Below are 18,562 nucleotides of genomic sequence, written 5' to 3' on the forward strand. Positions count from 1 at the left end.
GTTGGTTGAAGTTCTTCTTTATGGATGATGAATGAATGAATCAGAAGGGACTTGTTCTGATGTTCTTGGGCTGAGTTCACAAAGTCACTATCCAGTAAAAAAAAAAAGGTTATTTTGTTTTTCCCTACAAGCATGCACTTTTTATGGGATGTTCCAATGACTTGACAAATTGTTTATCATCCCTGCAGGGCAGTATTTCTTAGGTTAAAACCCAGAAAGCTTTGATTTGGAATGCTATTGTGGTGTCTCATGAGAATTTTAAAATGGGACATAAGTAGGCATCCCAGATTAAACTATGTCTCCCATGACACACCATGCATTGCCCCCTCCTTCCTGGAACTGGCCAACAAAGTCTCCTTAGTGTTTAGTGGGAAATATTTCATCTCTCATAGAAAAATTATAACATGAAACAACAAAGATTGTGGCAAGATACTTTAAATAGTTTTTGCTTTATTTTTGTTCCTCGGTTGTTCAACTTTTTGATGAAAAACCCAAGGTTTTCATGAAAACAATTCTGAAACCCTAATACTCAGTCAAAAATAGAGTGGATTTATATTAAATGATTCTAGCTGGGGTGATGCTGGAAAAGCAGCCTATTGCCAACTTAAATCTTTATAGCCACTCCCACCACAAAACTAGGCACTTAAGAAACTTTTACTCTATTTGACCAAAAGATTTCTCACATGAACAATAAACTGAATGACCAGAATGGAAGAAGGGAATACAGGAGTTCCAGCTGACAAATGTGCCCCCTGCTCTGAGAAGAGGAGACAGCTGCAGAACACAGATGAATGCTGGTATTTGGCATAAGGAGGAGCATGGAGCAGTGCCTGTGGAGCAGCCAGAGCTACCGAATCATGGAATGGTTTGGACTGAAAGAGACTTCAAGGTCATCTAGTCCTAATCCTTCTACCATAACTATCTTCCACTAGATCAGATTGACCATCTTGAACATTTCCAGGGCATCTTCCCTCTCTTCTCATGGAGCTTTTGCTTTGCTAGCAGGATCAAAACAGCAGCAAATAAAGTAGACAGCAGGCAAGTTGCCACTGAAAATCGCAAAAATCACTCCTGTTCTGTCAGACGTTCAAAACACCACAAAATTTACCAGTCAACACAGAATTTCTATTAAAATATTCCCTCTTATAGAATGGAATCATTTGAGTTGGAAGGGTCTAACTTCCCTGAAATGAACAGGGGCGCCTACAGCTCAGAGCCTTGTCCAACCTGAGCCTGAACACCACCAGAGATGGGTTATCAGGTTATCCACCACCTCTCTGGGCAACCTGCTCCAGTGCCTCACTGCATTCACTGATTTAAAAAATAAAAAAAAAAAAAAAAAAAAAGCCAAACCTTTTTCTTACATCAAATCTAAATCTCCCCTCCTTTAGTTTGAAACCATTCCCTTGTCCTATCACAAGCGACCCTGCTAAAATACCTCTCCATCTTTCTTATAGTCCCCCTTATAATGAAAGTCTCCTATCAGATATCCTTGGAGCCTTCTCTTCTCCACGTCTTTTTGTTAGAAAGAAGTGGTGGACGTAAAGTGATTATGTGGTCACAAAAGATCACTCCAAAGAGCGCAGTATTAATGACTTGCAGAAGTGAGCAGGGGGAGTTCACCAACATGCTAGAAGATATAACCAGGTACCAAGCCAGACTCAAACAAAGCAGCTCGCAATCCAAGCCACCGCTCTTGAGCTCCAGAGAGGTAGAAACTGAAGTGGAAAATAGTACAACGTTAACTGTTCACAGCATATTAAATGGTACAGCTATAAAGGCTTTTTCTCAAATCCAACTAGATGAGAAGAAATCCTAGAATATACAAGTATAAGCATTTATGTTTAATCCACGTGGTACAAATCACAGTTTTTTTGCCTGCCTAAGGTAGAAGTTATTCATCTCACCTGTTAGCTCAGGTCTCACTTAAGAGAAAATGTATTTAAATTGATGATAATTCCTGGCCCCCAGTGGTCTTTTCAGCAACAGTACAAATAAGCAATGCCATGAGCAGTCAGGATTATTTTCACTGGCACTACCTGTTAGTCTTCAGGCACCAGCTGTGAGATATAAACTCACAACTCCACTCAGCAAGGAAAGATTCATAATTCATACTCATTTTAGCATCTTCAAAGCCATCCTACATTCTTGCATCATCTCTACTGCAAATAGTTCAAAATGCAGCATCTTGCATCTTCTAACAACTGGGTAACATGGGATACCGGGCAGATTTCCCATTTGTTTTAAGCCTTGTGCTTTATTTTCTAGCATCTTGCATCACCATTCTGCTCACCCTATAACTTCACTCCATTTTGTTATCTCACATGATTGCCGGTGCTATATGCTCGCATTGTGTATGTAAAATAAGACATGCCTTTTATACCTACTATCATAGTGTCTACAGCTGATGCTCTGCTTCAGTTCCTTGTGAAAGGACTTAAGCTTCTTGTGAGTAGCTCAGAGGAAGTGAAAAGGGTAGCCACAGAATTTGCAGCAATACATCCTGTCTATAATTTGAGGTGAGCACATTCTGTCTGATTTTGGAGTACTGATGAAATACAGAGAAAAGGATGAGGTCTAATTTAATCACTACTACATGCTGATACAGTTATTTTATTGCGCTTATCCAAGATCTGTAAAAATGCTGTGAAGCATATAAAAATATCCAAAAAATAAGTGTTCGTTTTAATTTCTTCAGAGGGTATAAAAAGTACAAAACTTCCCTTCTACTCAAAGGTTGGATATTAAGAAAAATTTCTTCTCCAAAAGAGTGGAGAGGCAGTGGTACAGCCTGCCCAGGGGGGTGGTGGAGTCACTGTCTTTGGTGGTGTTCACAGTGTGGATGTGGCACTGAGGGATGCAGCCAGTGGACATGGTGGGAATGGGATGATGGTTGGACTGGGGGATCTTAGAGGTCCTGATACAAATATCAGAGAGCAGAAAGCACAAAATGTCATCTCTGTGCCTTCAGTACCGTCCTTTATGAACCAGCTGACTTTAAATCCAGCTTGTTCTTTCTGACATATTATAAATAAATAAATAAATACACATGCAGACATCAATAAGCAACTTTTCATAATGCTCCAACCAACCACCAGATGGTCATTTTATTTCAGAAGCAAGACACTGCTCGTTAGCACAAGCCACTCAGTCACAGCAGCCACACCCACCATTAGCTAGAGAATGAAGGACCCAAGGCAGTTTAATCCCCCCATGGAGATTTTCCTCTGGTTTATACAGTGACATTGCATTTCCCCATCCATATCTTAAGGAACATTCTATTTTCTCCTCTATTCTACATCTGTCAAAAGCTCGATATTTTAGTGTTTCACACTCAGAGGAGGCTTTTGAGTCTTAACCTTTTCACAATTAATCACATTCCCCATATCCACCAGTAAAGATCTCTTTGAGAAATAAATTAGGCCAATAAAATGATATATTACTTTAATTGTGTTTGAACAGAACAGGCATGAAAGTGGAGAGAGTTAGGGCTATTTTGCATTATGTGTGAACAGAAAGGAAGACAATTCAGAGAATGAAGGATCCAGATCGGTATAAAACAAGCCTTTCTTTGCAGCTGGCTGCTGAACAGCTTAGTTTACCCATGGGAGCAACACCAGTACTGGACACGAACACTAATCTTAGGCTAGCCTAGTACCACCCTACTTCTTCAACCCTTGCAAGGCAGTGTAATTGAAAGGTAAAAATACAAAAGGAAAGATAAAAATACAGAATGTCCTGGGGACAAACCACACTGTGTAGGAAGATGCTATTCCTCTTCCTACACCTAGAGTCCACTGGGGCCAGCAAGCTCAGGACACACAACACAAAGACGTAAGAGACAGAAGGCTGTGGGAAAGACGCACACAAGGCTGGTCCCTGTGCCCGCCAAAGAAAATGTCACCATTGCCACAAATAGCTGAGGAGAATGAGGGTAAAGTGTCAGCATGGGGGGTAGAAGGAAGCAGCCAAAAAAGAAGAGGTGGGCAGAAGTCTGTGGGGTCTGCCGTGAGAAAAAAAAAAAGGAAAGCATTTTACAAACCTGTTCACTGAAAGTCCCACATTCATAACTGTTTCCAAATGGGAGGCCATGTGAAAAGCCAAAGCAAACACACTCAATTCTTTTTGAACCCATCAGACAATATAGGAAAAATATCTGCATTTTATGGTTTGAGGGCACAACCTTTTAATTATGTTTTTGCATTGTCATGTCCAAGACCTTTTTTCTCCTCAAAAATTAATATTTCCTCAAGCAGTGCAGCTATTTATCTTGGATGAACATGAATGGAAACACAATCTCCCTGTACAGAAAGAGGCGCAGAAGAGTTATAACATGACACCTAGGGGAATTCAGAACACATTGCAATGCGATCCTCATCATTCTTCTAGTACCTTTTCGACTGATTTTTGTATAGCTCTCTAAACGGTTCCCAGCTATTGTTCTGCACGTGCTGTACATACATGCTCAGGGATGCTCTTGGACAAAAAAACAAGTGCAGGTAATTGGGAAGGCAGGGAGAAATTGCAGCAAATAAAATATAGGGTTGCTTGTTTTTTTCCTCTGTTATTGCTGAATGAAATGCAGTTCTGTCATCCAAGACTAGCAAGTGTTCTGGCACACCTTCACTTCTCAGTTCCCTACAGTGAAGCCCAGCCTCATGGGCACAAATCTAAGGAAGATGTCAATCAACTGCTTTTGCCCCTCAGGACTTTTATCTCCAACAAGACCTTAAAGCAATGTTTTACAAAATACTTCAGTTAAAAGCGATTGAGCCACTGCAAGAAAACTCAGGCTAAAAATTCTCCTGCTTTTGAAGAGGCATTACAGTCAGTGGCAATGGGAGCTCTTGGAAAACTTCTTGTTCAGGTACTGGTTTTCCTTGCTTCAACATCATAGCTGGCCAATAAAACATACAGATCTTCCAGCAGATGTCCAATAGCAATAACAAAAGCAGAAATAACAGAGTGCTAAAATATCATGAGGATACTGAAGTAGGAGTGTTCCCATAATCGAATTATTCCTTCATAATAGATAAGTTGTTATGCACATATACCACCTTTCAAACTAAAACATCAAAAAAAGCTTCTTACACAATTTCCACAGCTTATCACAAAGAAGAACCTTGTTTTGAGTGCATGCCAATAAACAGACCCTTTATCAAATGCTGCACAGCAGTGTGCTAAGAGAGAAAAATCCCCACTTGGTCACTCCAGGTGAATTCTGATATCTTCAAAGATTTTAATGAGATCTGTTTGGGCAACAGCACCCAAGTCTTGGTTTAGTCATAGGTAAAATTTCCACACTGTGAACAATTCCCCCTTGTGACCTCAAAATCATTTCTGTGTTGACTGAGCTGAATGTTGTTTGCGCCTTACAACACACTGTCCCCAGGTGTTGCAACTGGGGAGAGCTACCATTTTTTGTGATCCAGAAGAAACAGAGATAGCATATTCTCCTTCCTTGTTCCATAAACCACTGAAGGCAGTATCATTTCTGTGACCAATAAATGTTTAAAAAATAGGATCGTATACCGAGACTTCTCAAAGTGTTAATTCCAAACTTATGCTTTCACAGATACAATGTCCCGAGAAAATAAAAGAAAAAGAAAAAAAGGAAAAATAATAATAATAAAAGGAAAGAGAAAAAAAATAAAAGCTCTTCAGACAATCTAGAAATAAGTACGCCAAGAATATATTTCGCTGTGGTCCAATGTGTGTGGGACACCACCTGTGGTTCATTTAGCTGCAGCAGCAAAAGCTCAACTCAACTATGGCCACACAAATACCTGAAAATTTAACATACTCACCATGATAACAGTGAGGGAAATGGTTAGTCTTGACACACCACTGAAAAAGGAGGCAGCTCCAATGGCAGAAAAGAGACCCGGATCAATCCATGCTCCATATTCATTAGTTTGAACACCAAAAATGGAAACAAGGATCAAACCAATTATCCTGCCATACAAAGCTCCTGTGTACCTGCATACAAGAAGAAAAAAAAACACAAAAGGACACCTTTTGCCAGTGATCCTGTTTCCCAGAAGTGCTTCTAGTGATCTGTTTGTCCCAGATTTAATTGATGACTTCTGTGATAACTCCTCTCCCCAAAGCAGCTCTAACATCCCTAGTTATTATGAATGATGACTTAGTCCTAATCGCTAGCACAAAATTGCTAAATTTACTGTACTTTGTAGATTAAGAACTATCAGCATGCCTTGCTTAATGTTGGTCAAAGACAAATGAGAATGGACTTTACAGGAATGCAGTCAAAAGTACAAGTTACAGACATACACACACAGCTACTTCTGTCAAATATCACACTTCCAGAGGTCCAGCCTTATACAATTCCTTACAGCTAAATCTGCCTGTGCCCCATAAACCTGGCAAGCAAAATACTACAGCCACAAACCAGATGAGTAAAATGAAGTAATAGGCATTAGTGACCTGTGTAAAGCTAATCAGGAATGAAGCTGTGATGAGAATGCAGGAGTCCTCAGATTAACCGTATGCTACACTGAAGAACAAAATCAAAATTTACCACAGCTGAACATGTAATTGCTGGGTAGAGACGCAGCATTTTATTCCGTATGCAATTAAATATTCCCATCCAAGTTTCAGCCTGTGAACTGGATGTGTACAGACACTCACCTTCCAGAAGTTGTGAACTATTATATATATCATATCACATATATTATATGTATTATATGTATTATGTGACTTCAGGAGCATCAACTTGCTAATCATCCATCACCATCCATCAACCATTACTAATTTATTTCCCATTTATTCATACAATTGATTGAATGTATTGATGGATTCAGTTCCAGTAATCGAAAAGTGACTCAAAAAATTAGGTCGCCAGACAAAAGACTTGACTGTCAGTATCTATCAAGCAAAATATACCACATTTCAGTAATTATTATGTAATAAAAATAATTAGACAACAGCCTGTGCAAAGTCGGAGAAAAAGAGAAGGGTATGGAAAAGGCTACGCACATAAATTTCATTTCAGAAATTTCTCAGTATCAGAATTGTATTATGCCTGATATCCACCCCCCATCCATGGCTGAACACTTCAGTATGTACATCAGACCTCTCAGCATTACTGTGAGAACTCTGCTCCAGTCTACCATAGCTTTCTAAAAACAACAACAAAAGACCTGTATGAAGTTTCCTCCAAAGTCTAGGGTGTTGATGTCCAAGATTAAGATTCATGCTATTATGTGCATAGGAAACAGATGAAAAGTCTGGATCTGAACCTGTTTTTCTATAGTTACAGAGATGAAGCCAGCAGCCTAGACTCTCCCTCCTGGGTCCCTAAAGGATTCAAGTGATCTGTACTTGGAAAGTATACAGTTTTGGCTATCATCCTCCTACTCATTCTCAGATGACTTTTTTTCATTCTTTTTAGTCTCTCTTTCCAAGCAAACCAGCCTGTTCCACCTATACAACCTTCTTCAACAGCTTCTTTTTTGCCAAGAGTTCAGCTTACAATTCAGGTTGTTGCTACTCAACACGGGCCTTTTGCATAAAGAGCACAAACCAAGATAAATGAAGCTTACAGCATCGGGATAACCAGGCCACTGGCAACAGCAGAACCTGCAGTCCAGCAACTGAGGATGAAGTAAAATGCCAAAGCAGTGCAGAGAGATGTGTATCCAAATTCCTCATGAGTCCCACGTTTAAAAAGATATGCGATCCCTCGCTTACCATTTTCAATCAGAAGAGCAGCAGCTGCAACACAGAGGAAGAGATGTGGAGAGATACAATACAATAAAAGGATTCTTTACAAAAGTACACGTTGTATCAGTTCTCTTCTGCCTAAACCTGATAACAACTCAGCAAAATACATAGGATCAACTAATTTGTGATCAGATGAGAAATCCAGCACATAAAGCACTTTCAAGAAAACAAGGAACATTACTTGTTCTTTCCAGTCTGCTCCATGTGATTTTAATCTTGATCTAAATGAGGAGAAACAGCAGCCAATGAAGCCAAAGAAAGGGAGTTGTACTACTTCAGTAGCACTCTTTCTTCATCCCTTTCAGACGTAATAATTCAGAAACCAGGATATTTGGCTCAAGTTCCTATACATTAAAGGGGAGAACTACAGTTTGAAAAACAAAAAATAAACAAAAAAACACTCCATATTATGGGTAAATGTGTTTGGATCTTACTTCCAGTACACATTTTTTTTTGTTCCTGAGTATCACTCACTTGTCTCCTTACCCTGATTGAAGGTTTGATTAGAATATCTGACTCCATCTGGTCCAATCCATGACGTGTTCGGTGAACATCTGTATTCTGAAATCTCCCTCTTGAACTGATGTATGCTTAAATATTAAAAACAAACAAAAAATATTAAATTGAGTAAATGTAAGTTACCTCAGTACCTGCAGAGAATGTGTCTATTAGGTATAAATTCTACACAGAAAGCCTACTTTACCCTATACCATAGAATCATAGAATGGCCTGGGTTGAAAAGGACCACAATGATCATCTGGTTTCAACCCCCTGCTATGTGCAGAGTCGCCAACCACCAGACCAGGCTGCCCAGAGCCACATCCAGCCTGACCTTGAATGCCTCCAGGGATGGGGCATCCACAGCCTCCTTGGGCAACCTGTTCCAGTGCGTCACCACCCTCTGTGTGAAAAACTTTTTCCTAATCTCTAACCTAAACCTCCCTTGTCTTAGTTTAAAACCATTCCCCTTTGTCCAATCACTATCCACCCTTGAAAACAGTCATTCTCCCTCCTGCTTATATACTCCCTTCAAATATTAGAAGGCAAGTATCCCCCCAGTTAAGTTTATTAATAAATCTAGTTTACTAGATCTGCTTATGATTCATTGCATTGAACTAATTAACTTGAACAATTCTTTGTCATATTTCTCTGCACAAATCTTCTGTTTGTGAAAAAAATAAATAAATAAAACAAAATAAAATAAATTTGCAAAACCAGGAATCACATTGCACTGACTAAAACTGGGAGAACAGGGGAAAAAAAGACTGATAAAAATGCCCACCGTAGCCTTAATCTCCTTTGTGACTTTGTGCCAAATGGGATCAGTAGATCAAAAATCTGTCGCTCCTGATGAACGTTTATTTCTGTGGGCACGTATAGCACCCCGAGTTCACAGTCGCATCTACAGATGGACCATTTTGCACAAGAGAGCCAGAGAGAGCAGAAGGAATACAAAGTTCCCACACCTTAAAAGGTGTTTGCCCAGCACATTCTCAACACTTTCCTTTGCTAAGTCTTGGCACTACTTATTTCAGCACTGGAAAACTTGCAGCTTGGACAGCTGGTTATCGCATGACCATGACCAGCTTTCCAGTACAGCCCTGCTATTCCTCGATACTTTCTCCATCTCTATCATCTTGAGCAATTGTTCCCTCCCAAAAAGGTAAAGACTTCCTTCTCCAAGTCTGGGAAGCATCCAGCATGTTTTAGACATCACCGCAACCCAAACAGTAACAACATGAACTCTGTTCCTGGAACAAAGATCTGTGGTATTTAACCCACCTGATCCCTGCTCAGAACTACAAGGCAAACTTAAAACGCAGCCAACAGCTAGCAAAAGGAAATTTTTTCCAGACCCAGGATTGGCAACCCAAACAGCACAAGATACTTCCCCAGTCCTGTGTTTGCTTTTCACATTAATCCAACCTTCAAAGAACACATTCCAAATTTGTGACGGTCAATAAAATAAAATTAAAAACTTATTTACTCCATCCTGCTTGAGAAATAAGATGATTGTGTAACCCACTTATAGCAAAACCTCGAGTTCTATGTAAATTATGCCTTTTCTACCGGTAAAGGAGTGCAAATGAAAGCAAGACCATCATCAGAGCTAATTCGATACTTGCAGCAAGGCCAAAATAGCAGAGAGAAATGACAGAAGAAGGCTTTTTACAATTAAAGCACATGGCTGAGCAAGAACAAAAAAGCAAAGAGAACGGAGATGCAGGACTTGTTTACACACAGGCTTTTGTCCCACTGACTCTGTTTGAAGTCAGTATATTTAGCAGAGACAGATTTATCCCTGGTGCAGATGGGAGGACAGTGTTGGCATGCTGTGTGGGCTCTGCCAAGACCTGCTACTGGAAGAAGCCCATTGCTCCTTTACCTCCTCCTGCCTCCTCACAACCCCCTGTTCCACCTGTTTCTAACTAGCAATATCAAGGGCTGCAGGAAGTGCTATGAAACTCTTCTGAAAGCACAGTTCCAACACAGATTCAGGAGGATAAGCTATGATAGATGTAAACACGATCAATACTGGCACAGACACTACAGTCCCATCTGGACCCTCAGCTGTTGCACTGTTATGGTTTAAAACCAACAGGCAATGAAAGAACACAAACCACCATATATGCTTCACTTGAAGAGGTGGGTTGGTACAAAAGACGAAAAGAAGCATTTTACTTTTTTTTTTACTATTGCTATATGCCTCTTATTGGATATCTTAACATGACCAGGGTGCCTATTACTTACCTGTTGGATATTCAAAGGTAAATGATTAAATATCTCATTTTAATTTAAGCCAAATCTAATCGATCTTGATTAAAATTCCAGGATTGCAATGATAATTCTCATTTTAAATTTCTGACTTGGAGAAAAGCAAACAAGATTCTTATCCATCTTTGGTCTTGTACCTTATTACAGACTCACTGGAAGCGCTACCACTACCTTCAGCAGATGCATGACTTTGCAAAGTCCATTACAATTTGGTGCTTAACTCCCTTCAGATCTATTCATTTTCAACTCTTTAAAACTCACAGTCACACCAAATGAAAAACTGAGACTAAGAAAGTGTAGCCCCTAGGTTGGATTAGTCTGACTATTTTTGATTCAGAGACAGACAAAAAAAGCCATGACAAGTTTGTGGTTTCAGAAGCTTTTCCTTTAGAACAAAAATAGTTCTGTTTTGAAAAATAACATTTTGGAAGCATTTAGTTCTTAAAATAAGAAAGGATGTCAGGGTGAGGAAAAGTCTTTTCCTGCAGCAATCCAAGACAAACATAGTCACTAACTCAGGTACTTTTTTTTATAAAGAACTTGTAAATATGTACCACAGATGACAACGCTAAACGAGGTATTGCAAGTCAAGAGATAATCAAGAATTGGTGGCAGAGGTGGAGAGGTATGGCTCCTTTTTGTGTGCTTAAATAAGCTGTTCAAAGTTCAATCAGCAATGCTGAGTTATTTAACACTTACCATTCATATTATGCAATATGTAGCATACTGCCTGCTTGGAAGGAGGACGTGTAAAGCTCCATGCTGTCAGTGACCATTTGCAATGACTGTGAAATCAAACTATCATTTGATACATATTTCTTAAGAAAGATACCTGTATTGGTTTTAAATGTACAGATGGAAACAAAATGTACAGAAGGTATATAAGTGAATGAGTAAAGGGAAAACTCACCAACGGTGGTGCCTTGGCTGAAGCAGCTGAGGCAGTCCTCCCTGGTGAGCGATCTCCAAGAGATACTGCTCCAGTGGGAGTCAGCCCTTAAATGAGGTCTCAGAGGGGATGGAGTCAAGCTCCACCCCTTCCGGGAGCACAGCTACATCACTCTCACCTGTGCTCCCACAGCTGACCCCATACTTGCCTCAGCTGATTAATCAGAGGTTCAGGCTGTGATTACCAATCTCCCATACACTCCACCCCTTCACAGCGTGAACCAATGATTAGGTGAGTTTTCCCTTATCACAGAGACCCAACGCGACGCTGATACAATTTCCCGTCGCACCGAATGCTGATGTTATTCAAATGATGATTGGATGGGTATTCACGATCTTCCGTGGGCCAGTGCTTGATAGATGTTACTGGAGACAAGCCATCTCGAGGTGCAGGTCCATTTGCGTTTCATCAGTCCACACAAATTGTTCTCTGATGGTCCTAGAGGCTTAGAATCTTAGGGAGAGTAATACAGATGTTTCAAGGGTACCAGGAGAGGAAGGTCTGCCCTCCAGGGCAAGATACAGGCCGTATTCTTGTCTTGGGTCAATACTTCTGCTCGCACCGGATTATGTCCCGGCCTCCGATACCATACCCTCTGGCCAGATATCTGTGGCTGTATAACTATATCTGGCACCAGAGGAGGAGTCCTGATCTGCCATAGGGACATGATGGGTGTCCCTTTAGCAATAAAGACCGGAGTATTGACCACGATGTCAGTAGGCCATGTACCTATCACCGAGGGGGTAACTGAACCTCCCACCTCCAATAGTCTCCCCCAAGGTGCAAGTAGGCCACACCACTTGGGTCCTACTTGCACCTTCCAGGGCCAATTTATCTTATGGATTCCTGGTTTTAGATTCTCAGGGGCAGGGAGCAGAAGATTATTGTCATTACCAACCTGCGGTTTTACCTCATTATCAGCACCTGTAATTTGAATCCTAAGAGGGGAGGCCCATATAGTGTGTAACATTTTCAGAGCACTGGGTCTGCCATCCCGAGGTCTTTCGTTCAAGTCCCGCAGGGTTTCGTATAATCTTTTTGTCCACCCCTGCAGGGACTGGGAGTCTGTCTTCAGGGCAGCCTTAAGAATACCATTGTAGCGTTCAATAAGGCCTGCCCCTGTTGGATTATATGGCAGATGGAATCGCCATTCAATGTTGTTCTCTTCTGCCCAGCGCTGTATCATCGCTCCAGTAAAGTGAGTCCCTTGGTCGCTCTCGATGACTTGAGGTGTCCCATATGCAGACATCAGTTTAGTGAGTGCCTTAATTGTATATGCTTGATTTGCCTTTGGTACGGGATAGGCTTGCAGCAGTCCACTTACAGTATCAACGCAGGTCAGGGCATATCTCGCCCCCTCAGACCGAGGGAGGGGCCCAATGTAATCAACCTGCCATCTCTGAAGAGGACTATATCCTCTAGCAATGTGGGATGTTGTTTCAGGCAACGGTCTTGGTCTCATCTTCGAGCAAGCGTCACAGTCCTGACATGCTTGGACGATATCAGATAACTGTACAGGCAGCCCCCATGCTTTAGCAGCTGCCCACATTATCTTTTGTCCAGCATGCCGTAGCTTCTGATGTAACCATCGGGCAATATTTTCGGATTGTGAATTCCCAATCCATCGAACTCGGGCCAGTGTGTCCGCTTCATCGTTTCCTGGTGACTGCAGGGGTTGATGACCAGAGACATGGTAGACACATACCGTCCTGTGTTTGACTGTATTCCAAATGTCTACCCACATGTCTTTCCCCCAGATCGGTCGGGCGTGGATAGTCCATTCCTGGGTAGCCCACTGCGTAATCCACAGAGTAAGCCCCCGGTACACGGCCCAGCTATCCGTACAGATGTTCAGGATGCCATCACCAGGTTCTTTAGTTATAACCATCCACACGGCTCGTAATTCTGCCCATTGGCTGCTCTGACCATCCCCCTCATCAAACCAGATTGTCTCAGTAGAGGGATGGTATGCTATAGCTCGCCACTTGCTCGGGTTGCCTCTGCTGGACCCATCCGTATACCAGGCATCTTCAGGAATAGGATATCTTCCTTCCTGAACAGGGCTCTTCTCTGGTGGAGCGACCATTGGTTCTTTCGGCGTATCACTGCGATATGTCACTGGGCCTAAGATCTTCTGTAATTCCTCCTTGAGTGGAGACGAAGACAAGCTGCTTCTTTGACTTAGATAGGCGACCCATCGTGCTACCGTCTGTGCTTGGGCCACCCCTGTCTTAGGAAGGTGAGTTAGATCTCTTACCCACCCCTGGATCGGTAATGTAGTTTTAACTATAACCTCTGCTGTTTGCGTTATTGGCTCTACCGCTTGTAACGCTGAATAGGCAGCCAATAACTGTTTTTCAATCATGCTGTATCTTTCTTCTGCTCCGTGCCAAACCTGAGACCAGAATCCAATGGGGGTTCGAACAGAACTCTGGCGTTGCCACAGGCCCCAGCCAAAACCATCCTGGGTAACATGAACGTCTAGTTCAGCTGGGAGGGTCGGATCAAATATACCCAATGCCTGGGCTTGTTTAACTGCCAGCTTTGCCTGTTGGAAAGCATCTTGTTCTACCTTCCCCCAGTTCCATGATTGACCCTTCTTGGTAAGCTTATACAATGGCCTCAACAACTGAGCTAAGTGAGGTATAAAGGAGCGCCAATACCCTAATATACCTAAGAACTCTTGTAGCTGTTTTGATGTTGTAGGGACTGGGAACGCTTGGACTTTATCCACTACTGCACTGGGTAGTACTTTGGTTTTTCCGGACCAAATTACTCCCAGGAATTTTACAGATAACCCCGGACCTTGCACCTTCTGTGGGTTTATAGCCCACCCTCTCTTTTGCAGATAAGCTATCAATAAATCTGCTGCTTGTCTCACCGCCTCTAATGAATCGGACGTTAACAGGAGGTCATCAATATAATGATATAAATTTACATTATGTGGCTTCTGCCACTTAGCCAGATCACGCGCCACCAAATTATGACAAAAAGTAGGTGAATGCACGTACCCTTGCGGCAGAACCTGAAAAGTCCACTGCCTGCCTTCCCATGTGAATGCAAACTGGTCTTGTGATTCTTCACTAATCGGAATACTGAAGAATGCATTCGCTAAGTCTAGGACACAGTGATACGTTTTAATTTCTCTACTTAGTGTGTCCATTAGGGAGGCAATATTGGGTACGGCTGCATGAACGGGCGGCGTGACCTTGTTTAATTCCCTGTAATCCACTGTCATCCTCCATGTTCCATCCGATTTTCGCACTGGCCATATTGGGGAGTTGTACGGGCTATGTGCAGGCCTTATAATACCCACTCTTTCTAATTCCTGCACTGTTTTTGTTATTTCATCCTGCCCACCTGGGAGTCTGTACTGTTTTACATTAGTAATCCGACGTGGCTTGGGCAGACAAATAGGCTCATGTTTTGCATGGCCTCTCAATATTGTCTGAATTGCCCGGATACTAATGCATCTCTGCCGCAACCGGAACTCTCCCACTGTTGTGTGGAGAGCCAGACCCCACAAGATATCAATTCCCAATATGTACTCCGGAATTGGGGCAATAGATACCTTGTACTCCCGTGGTGGGAGGCGCCCGACCCCCAATTTTACCCAAGTTTGGGTGACTGGAACGGTCTGTCCCCCAAAGCCTCCAATCATTACTTTGTTCCCTCTGAATTTTGTTGGATCTCCATAAATTATAGATGTTTCCGCCCCCGTATCAACGAGGGCCATAACCTTCTGCACATTTTCTCGGGACCAATATATTGTCAATTCCACATAGGGCCTCCGGTCCCGTCTAGAGGCCCTAGGGTGACTGACGTCCCTCATCACGCCATAAACTGGGCCAGATTCAGGTCTTTTACCTCTGATGCCTCTGGTACTGTGACCCGAGGCACCTGAGGTGGCCTCTTTTTCCTATTTGGCACGATAAAGTCTTCTAGATTCCAAACTGTTGTTGGTCGTCGTTCTATAAGCCTTATCCCCGGTCTTTTGGGGCGGTTTTGAAATTTTTGTTCATCCTTCAGCTGTTTCCACAACTGAAGCAGAACGTGATTGGGCTGCCCATCAATTTTGGCAAATTGAACACCTGCTCGGAGTAGATCATTAAACATTTGTTTTCGGGACACCCTAATGGGTCCCGCCCGAGGGGTTCGTGGAGCCGATCTCCTGGCTCGGGCTATTGGAAAAACTTCAGGATCTTCAATTACTCTAATATTGCGCTTGGTTCTTAGGCGCTCCGTTTCCCCCAGGTCCGCTACCAATTGGGCAGCATGTTGGACTGCTGCCTCTGCGGCCACTAGAGGATTCAATATAGAAACCAATGTTCCATACATATGTGAGGGAGCCTGTTGTAAGATTAGGTCCCTCATTCCCGCGGAAAACTTCACCATGTCCGGACTAACAGATACATCTTCATAGACAGCCTCTCGCATGCCTAGTTCCCGGATATAATTTTGTAGGTCTTCCATAGAAGACCACATTCCTGTATGTATTGGCATGTCTGTTTTATTTGACCATACCATACGGCAGGCAGCCATTATCCAATCTACGATCGAATGATTCTCTTCAGGGAACTGGGACCCTGAGTACAATCTCTGCCTCAGGGCAGGATGGACTGTTATAGTTGCTAGTTTAGATACCTCGGAGCCGCTAACTATTACACTTTCAGCTCCCGAGTCCCATAATCGTAACAGCCAGGCTGGGACACTTTCCCTTGGTCTTTGCCTGAAGCGCTGTACTAGATCCATAAGTTCTGTGGGTGTATATGGACGTGCTGTTACGTGTAAATAGGAGTCAGCAGGGGTCCATTGATCAGGAGGCACCCCTGCTGGTCGCTCCTGGACTTTTTTTGTTTTTTGGGTTACCATAGGACGGACTTCTAATAAGTCCGTCTTAAGTGGCTCTTCTAGGTCAGATTTAGTGACCTTAGTTTGATCCGATGTTTCAGGATCCTTACTATCATCCATTGTAATATATCTAATTTGGGGGGTGTTTGAAAAAAATGATGAATTTTTCCCCGTTAATAGATTAATTTCGCCCTCCAATTTTTCAATGCGGGCTTTTAATAATTGATTTTCATGTTCAATCTTATCTGATTTAACCTCTGCCTGATTTAAAGCATTCAATAAAGGCCAAGCAGCCATGGATGCAGCCATTTGCCTTTCTTTGGTTGTCAAAATATCTTTTTGCAACCCCTGAAAGTATTCAGTTAGATGGTAAGGGGACATATTGCCCGTTACCCGTAAGGGCCCCCATTGTTCTATAATCGTCGCTAATTGAAAATATGGGGATGCCTCAAACCCTGGTATTTGTCCAGGGAGGATTTTCCCTAAGGGGGTGATCTTCTCCCCCTTGAACCAGCTAAACACATTCCACAGGAAAGACATTTTTTTTTCCGATATTTGCAGGCTCCTGCCTGGCTCGCCAAATGTATTGGTTTTAAATGTACAGATGGAAACAAAATGTACAGAAGGTATATAAGTGAATGAGTAAAGGGAAAACTCACCAACGGTGGTGCCTTGACTGAAGCAGCTGAGGCAGTCCTCCCTGGTGAGCGATCTCCAAGAGATACTGCTCCAGTGGGAGTCAGCCCTTAAATGAGGTCTCAGAGGGGATGGAGTCAAGCTCCACCCCTTCCGGGAGCACAGCTACATCACTCTCACCTGTGCTCCCACAGCTGACCCCATACTTGCCTCAGCTGATTAATCAGAGGTTCAGGCTGTGATTACCAATCTCCCATACAGATACCTGCACTGCAAATCCTTTATCAAGCTCAAGGATCTCTTCAAATGTATCACCACTAAAATCGCTAACTGTTCAACTACATACCCTCTGTTTGTTAAGATAGAGTTTGTAATTTTAAGTACCCTTCTTACACTTTGTGCTGTACTGACACGCAACTCTGATGCAGTTGTTGCCTTCCATGCTCTTATATAGGTGACTGATCAAGTCCTGTCCCACAGGCAACAGCAGGTGGCTGAAGATGAGAAGAATCACTGTTTTTCAGTCAAACACTGTATTTTGAGATAAGGCTCATACACCTTTTAAAGCAAAAGTAATATCCTAGATTGGAAATTTGCTTGGGTGATGCATACAGCCACATTTCAGGCCCTTTCCATCTTTTACCTTTTTTTGTTTATAAATTTCTCTTCTTTCTTTAATTTGACACACCAGAAAATGCTTCTTGCTGGAAAAGTCTGCATGATTAAACTTCAGTGATTAGTAGATTAAGCACGATTCTTATCTTTGGATTAATTACCTATAAACAATCAGTTCTGTTGCACCTCTGAATTTCTCCATCCAAAATCTTTGCAAAAACTGAAACTGTGACTAAATGTATATTAATTGAAAACTCAATGACACATTAATTTGTATATTAATTGCAATTAAATATGTTCTTGGTGACTCCCCACTTACATTTCTGAGCTGTTTCTCAGCTGGTAGTTTCTGGCATTCATGACAGGAGTGCAGGGAAAGAAGTACGGCAAATACACTGTTACAGTCGTAGTACATATCTGCAAGCATTAAAATCATGAGGTGTAGAAACAGAGAAAAAAAAGAACGAAAATTGTCTAAAAATCATTAGTGCCTATAGTTACCAAAGTTGTCCTTTAGATCTTACCCACGTAACCCAGAATATCAGCATTTACCCACAAACAACCAGCAAGGTCCACAGACACCCATCTAGCTTCAGACACTAAATCCATTAAATCATAGAATCATTAAGACTAGAAAAGACCTCTAAGATCACCTAGACCAACCATCAGCCCACCCCCACTGTGCCTACTAACTACATCCCACAGAGCTACATCTACATGGTTTGTGAATACCTCCAGGGAAGGTAACTGCACCACCTCCCTGGGCAGCCTGTGCCACTGCTATTTATGAATTAGTTTCCACCTCTGTAGCCACAGCCACCTCCAGAGCTGGATGTTCACCCTGTGCCCAACCTCCCTGCTACACACCACAGCTGCTGATGGAGATGTGTCCATGCAAGGTGTGGGATCTAAGTGTCGTTCATTAGGGACCTCATGCCTTTCAAAGCAAATGAAGCTACACTCCCCACCAAGATTTTGAAAACAACTAAGCAG

General features: G+C 42.2%; 1 protein-coding gene across 1 annotated transcript in view; it reads right to left on the reverse strand.

Moving 5' to 3' along the window:
- LOC140248908 (chloride channel protein C-like) overlaps positions 1-18,562 on the reverse strand; it is an 81,178-nt gene that overhangs the window by 44,257 nt on the left and 18,359 nt on the right. The window contains exons 8-11 of the mRNA XM_072330040.1: positions 17,889-17,986; positions 8,230-8,333; positions 7,563-7,734; positions 5,808-5,979 (exon numbers count right to left, since the gene is read on the reverse strand). Of these exons, the coding sequence (XP_072186141.1) occupies positions 5,808-5,979; positions 7,563-7,734; positions 8,230-8,333; positions 17,889-17,986 (546 nt within the window). The remainder of the gene's footprint in view (positions 1-5,807; positions 5,980-7,562; positions 7,735-8,229; positions 8,334-17,888; positions 17,987-18,562) is intronic.

This window comes from Excalfactoria chinensis, chromosome 2 (genome assembly GCF_039878825.1).
Source record: "Excalfactoria chinensis isolate bCotChi1 chromosome 2, bCotChi1.hap2, whole genome shotgun sequence".
NCBI classification, from domain to species: domain Eukaryota; kingdom Metazoa; phylum Chordata; class Aves; order Galliformes; family Phasianidae; genus Excalfactoria; species Excalfactoria chinensis.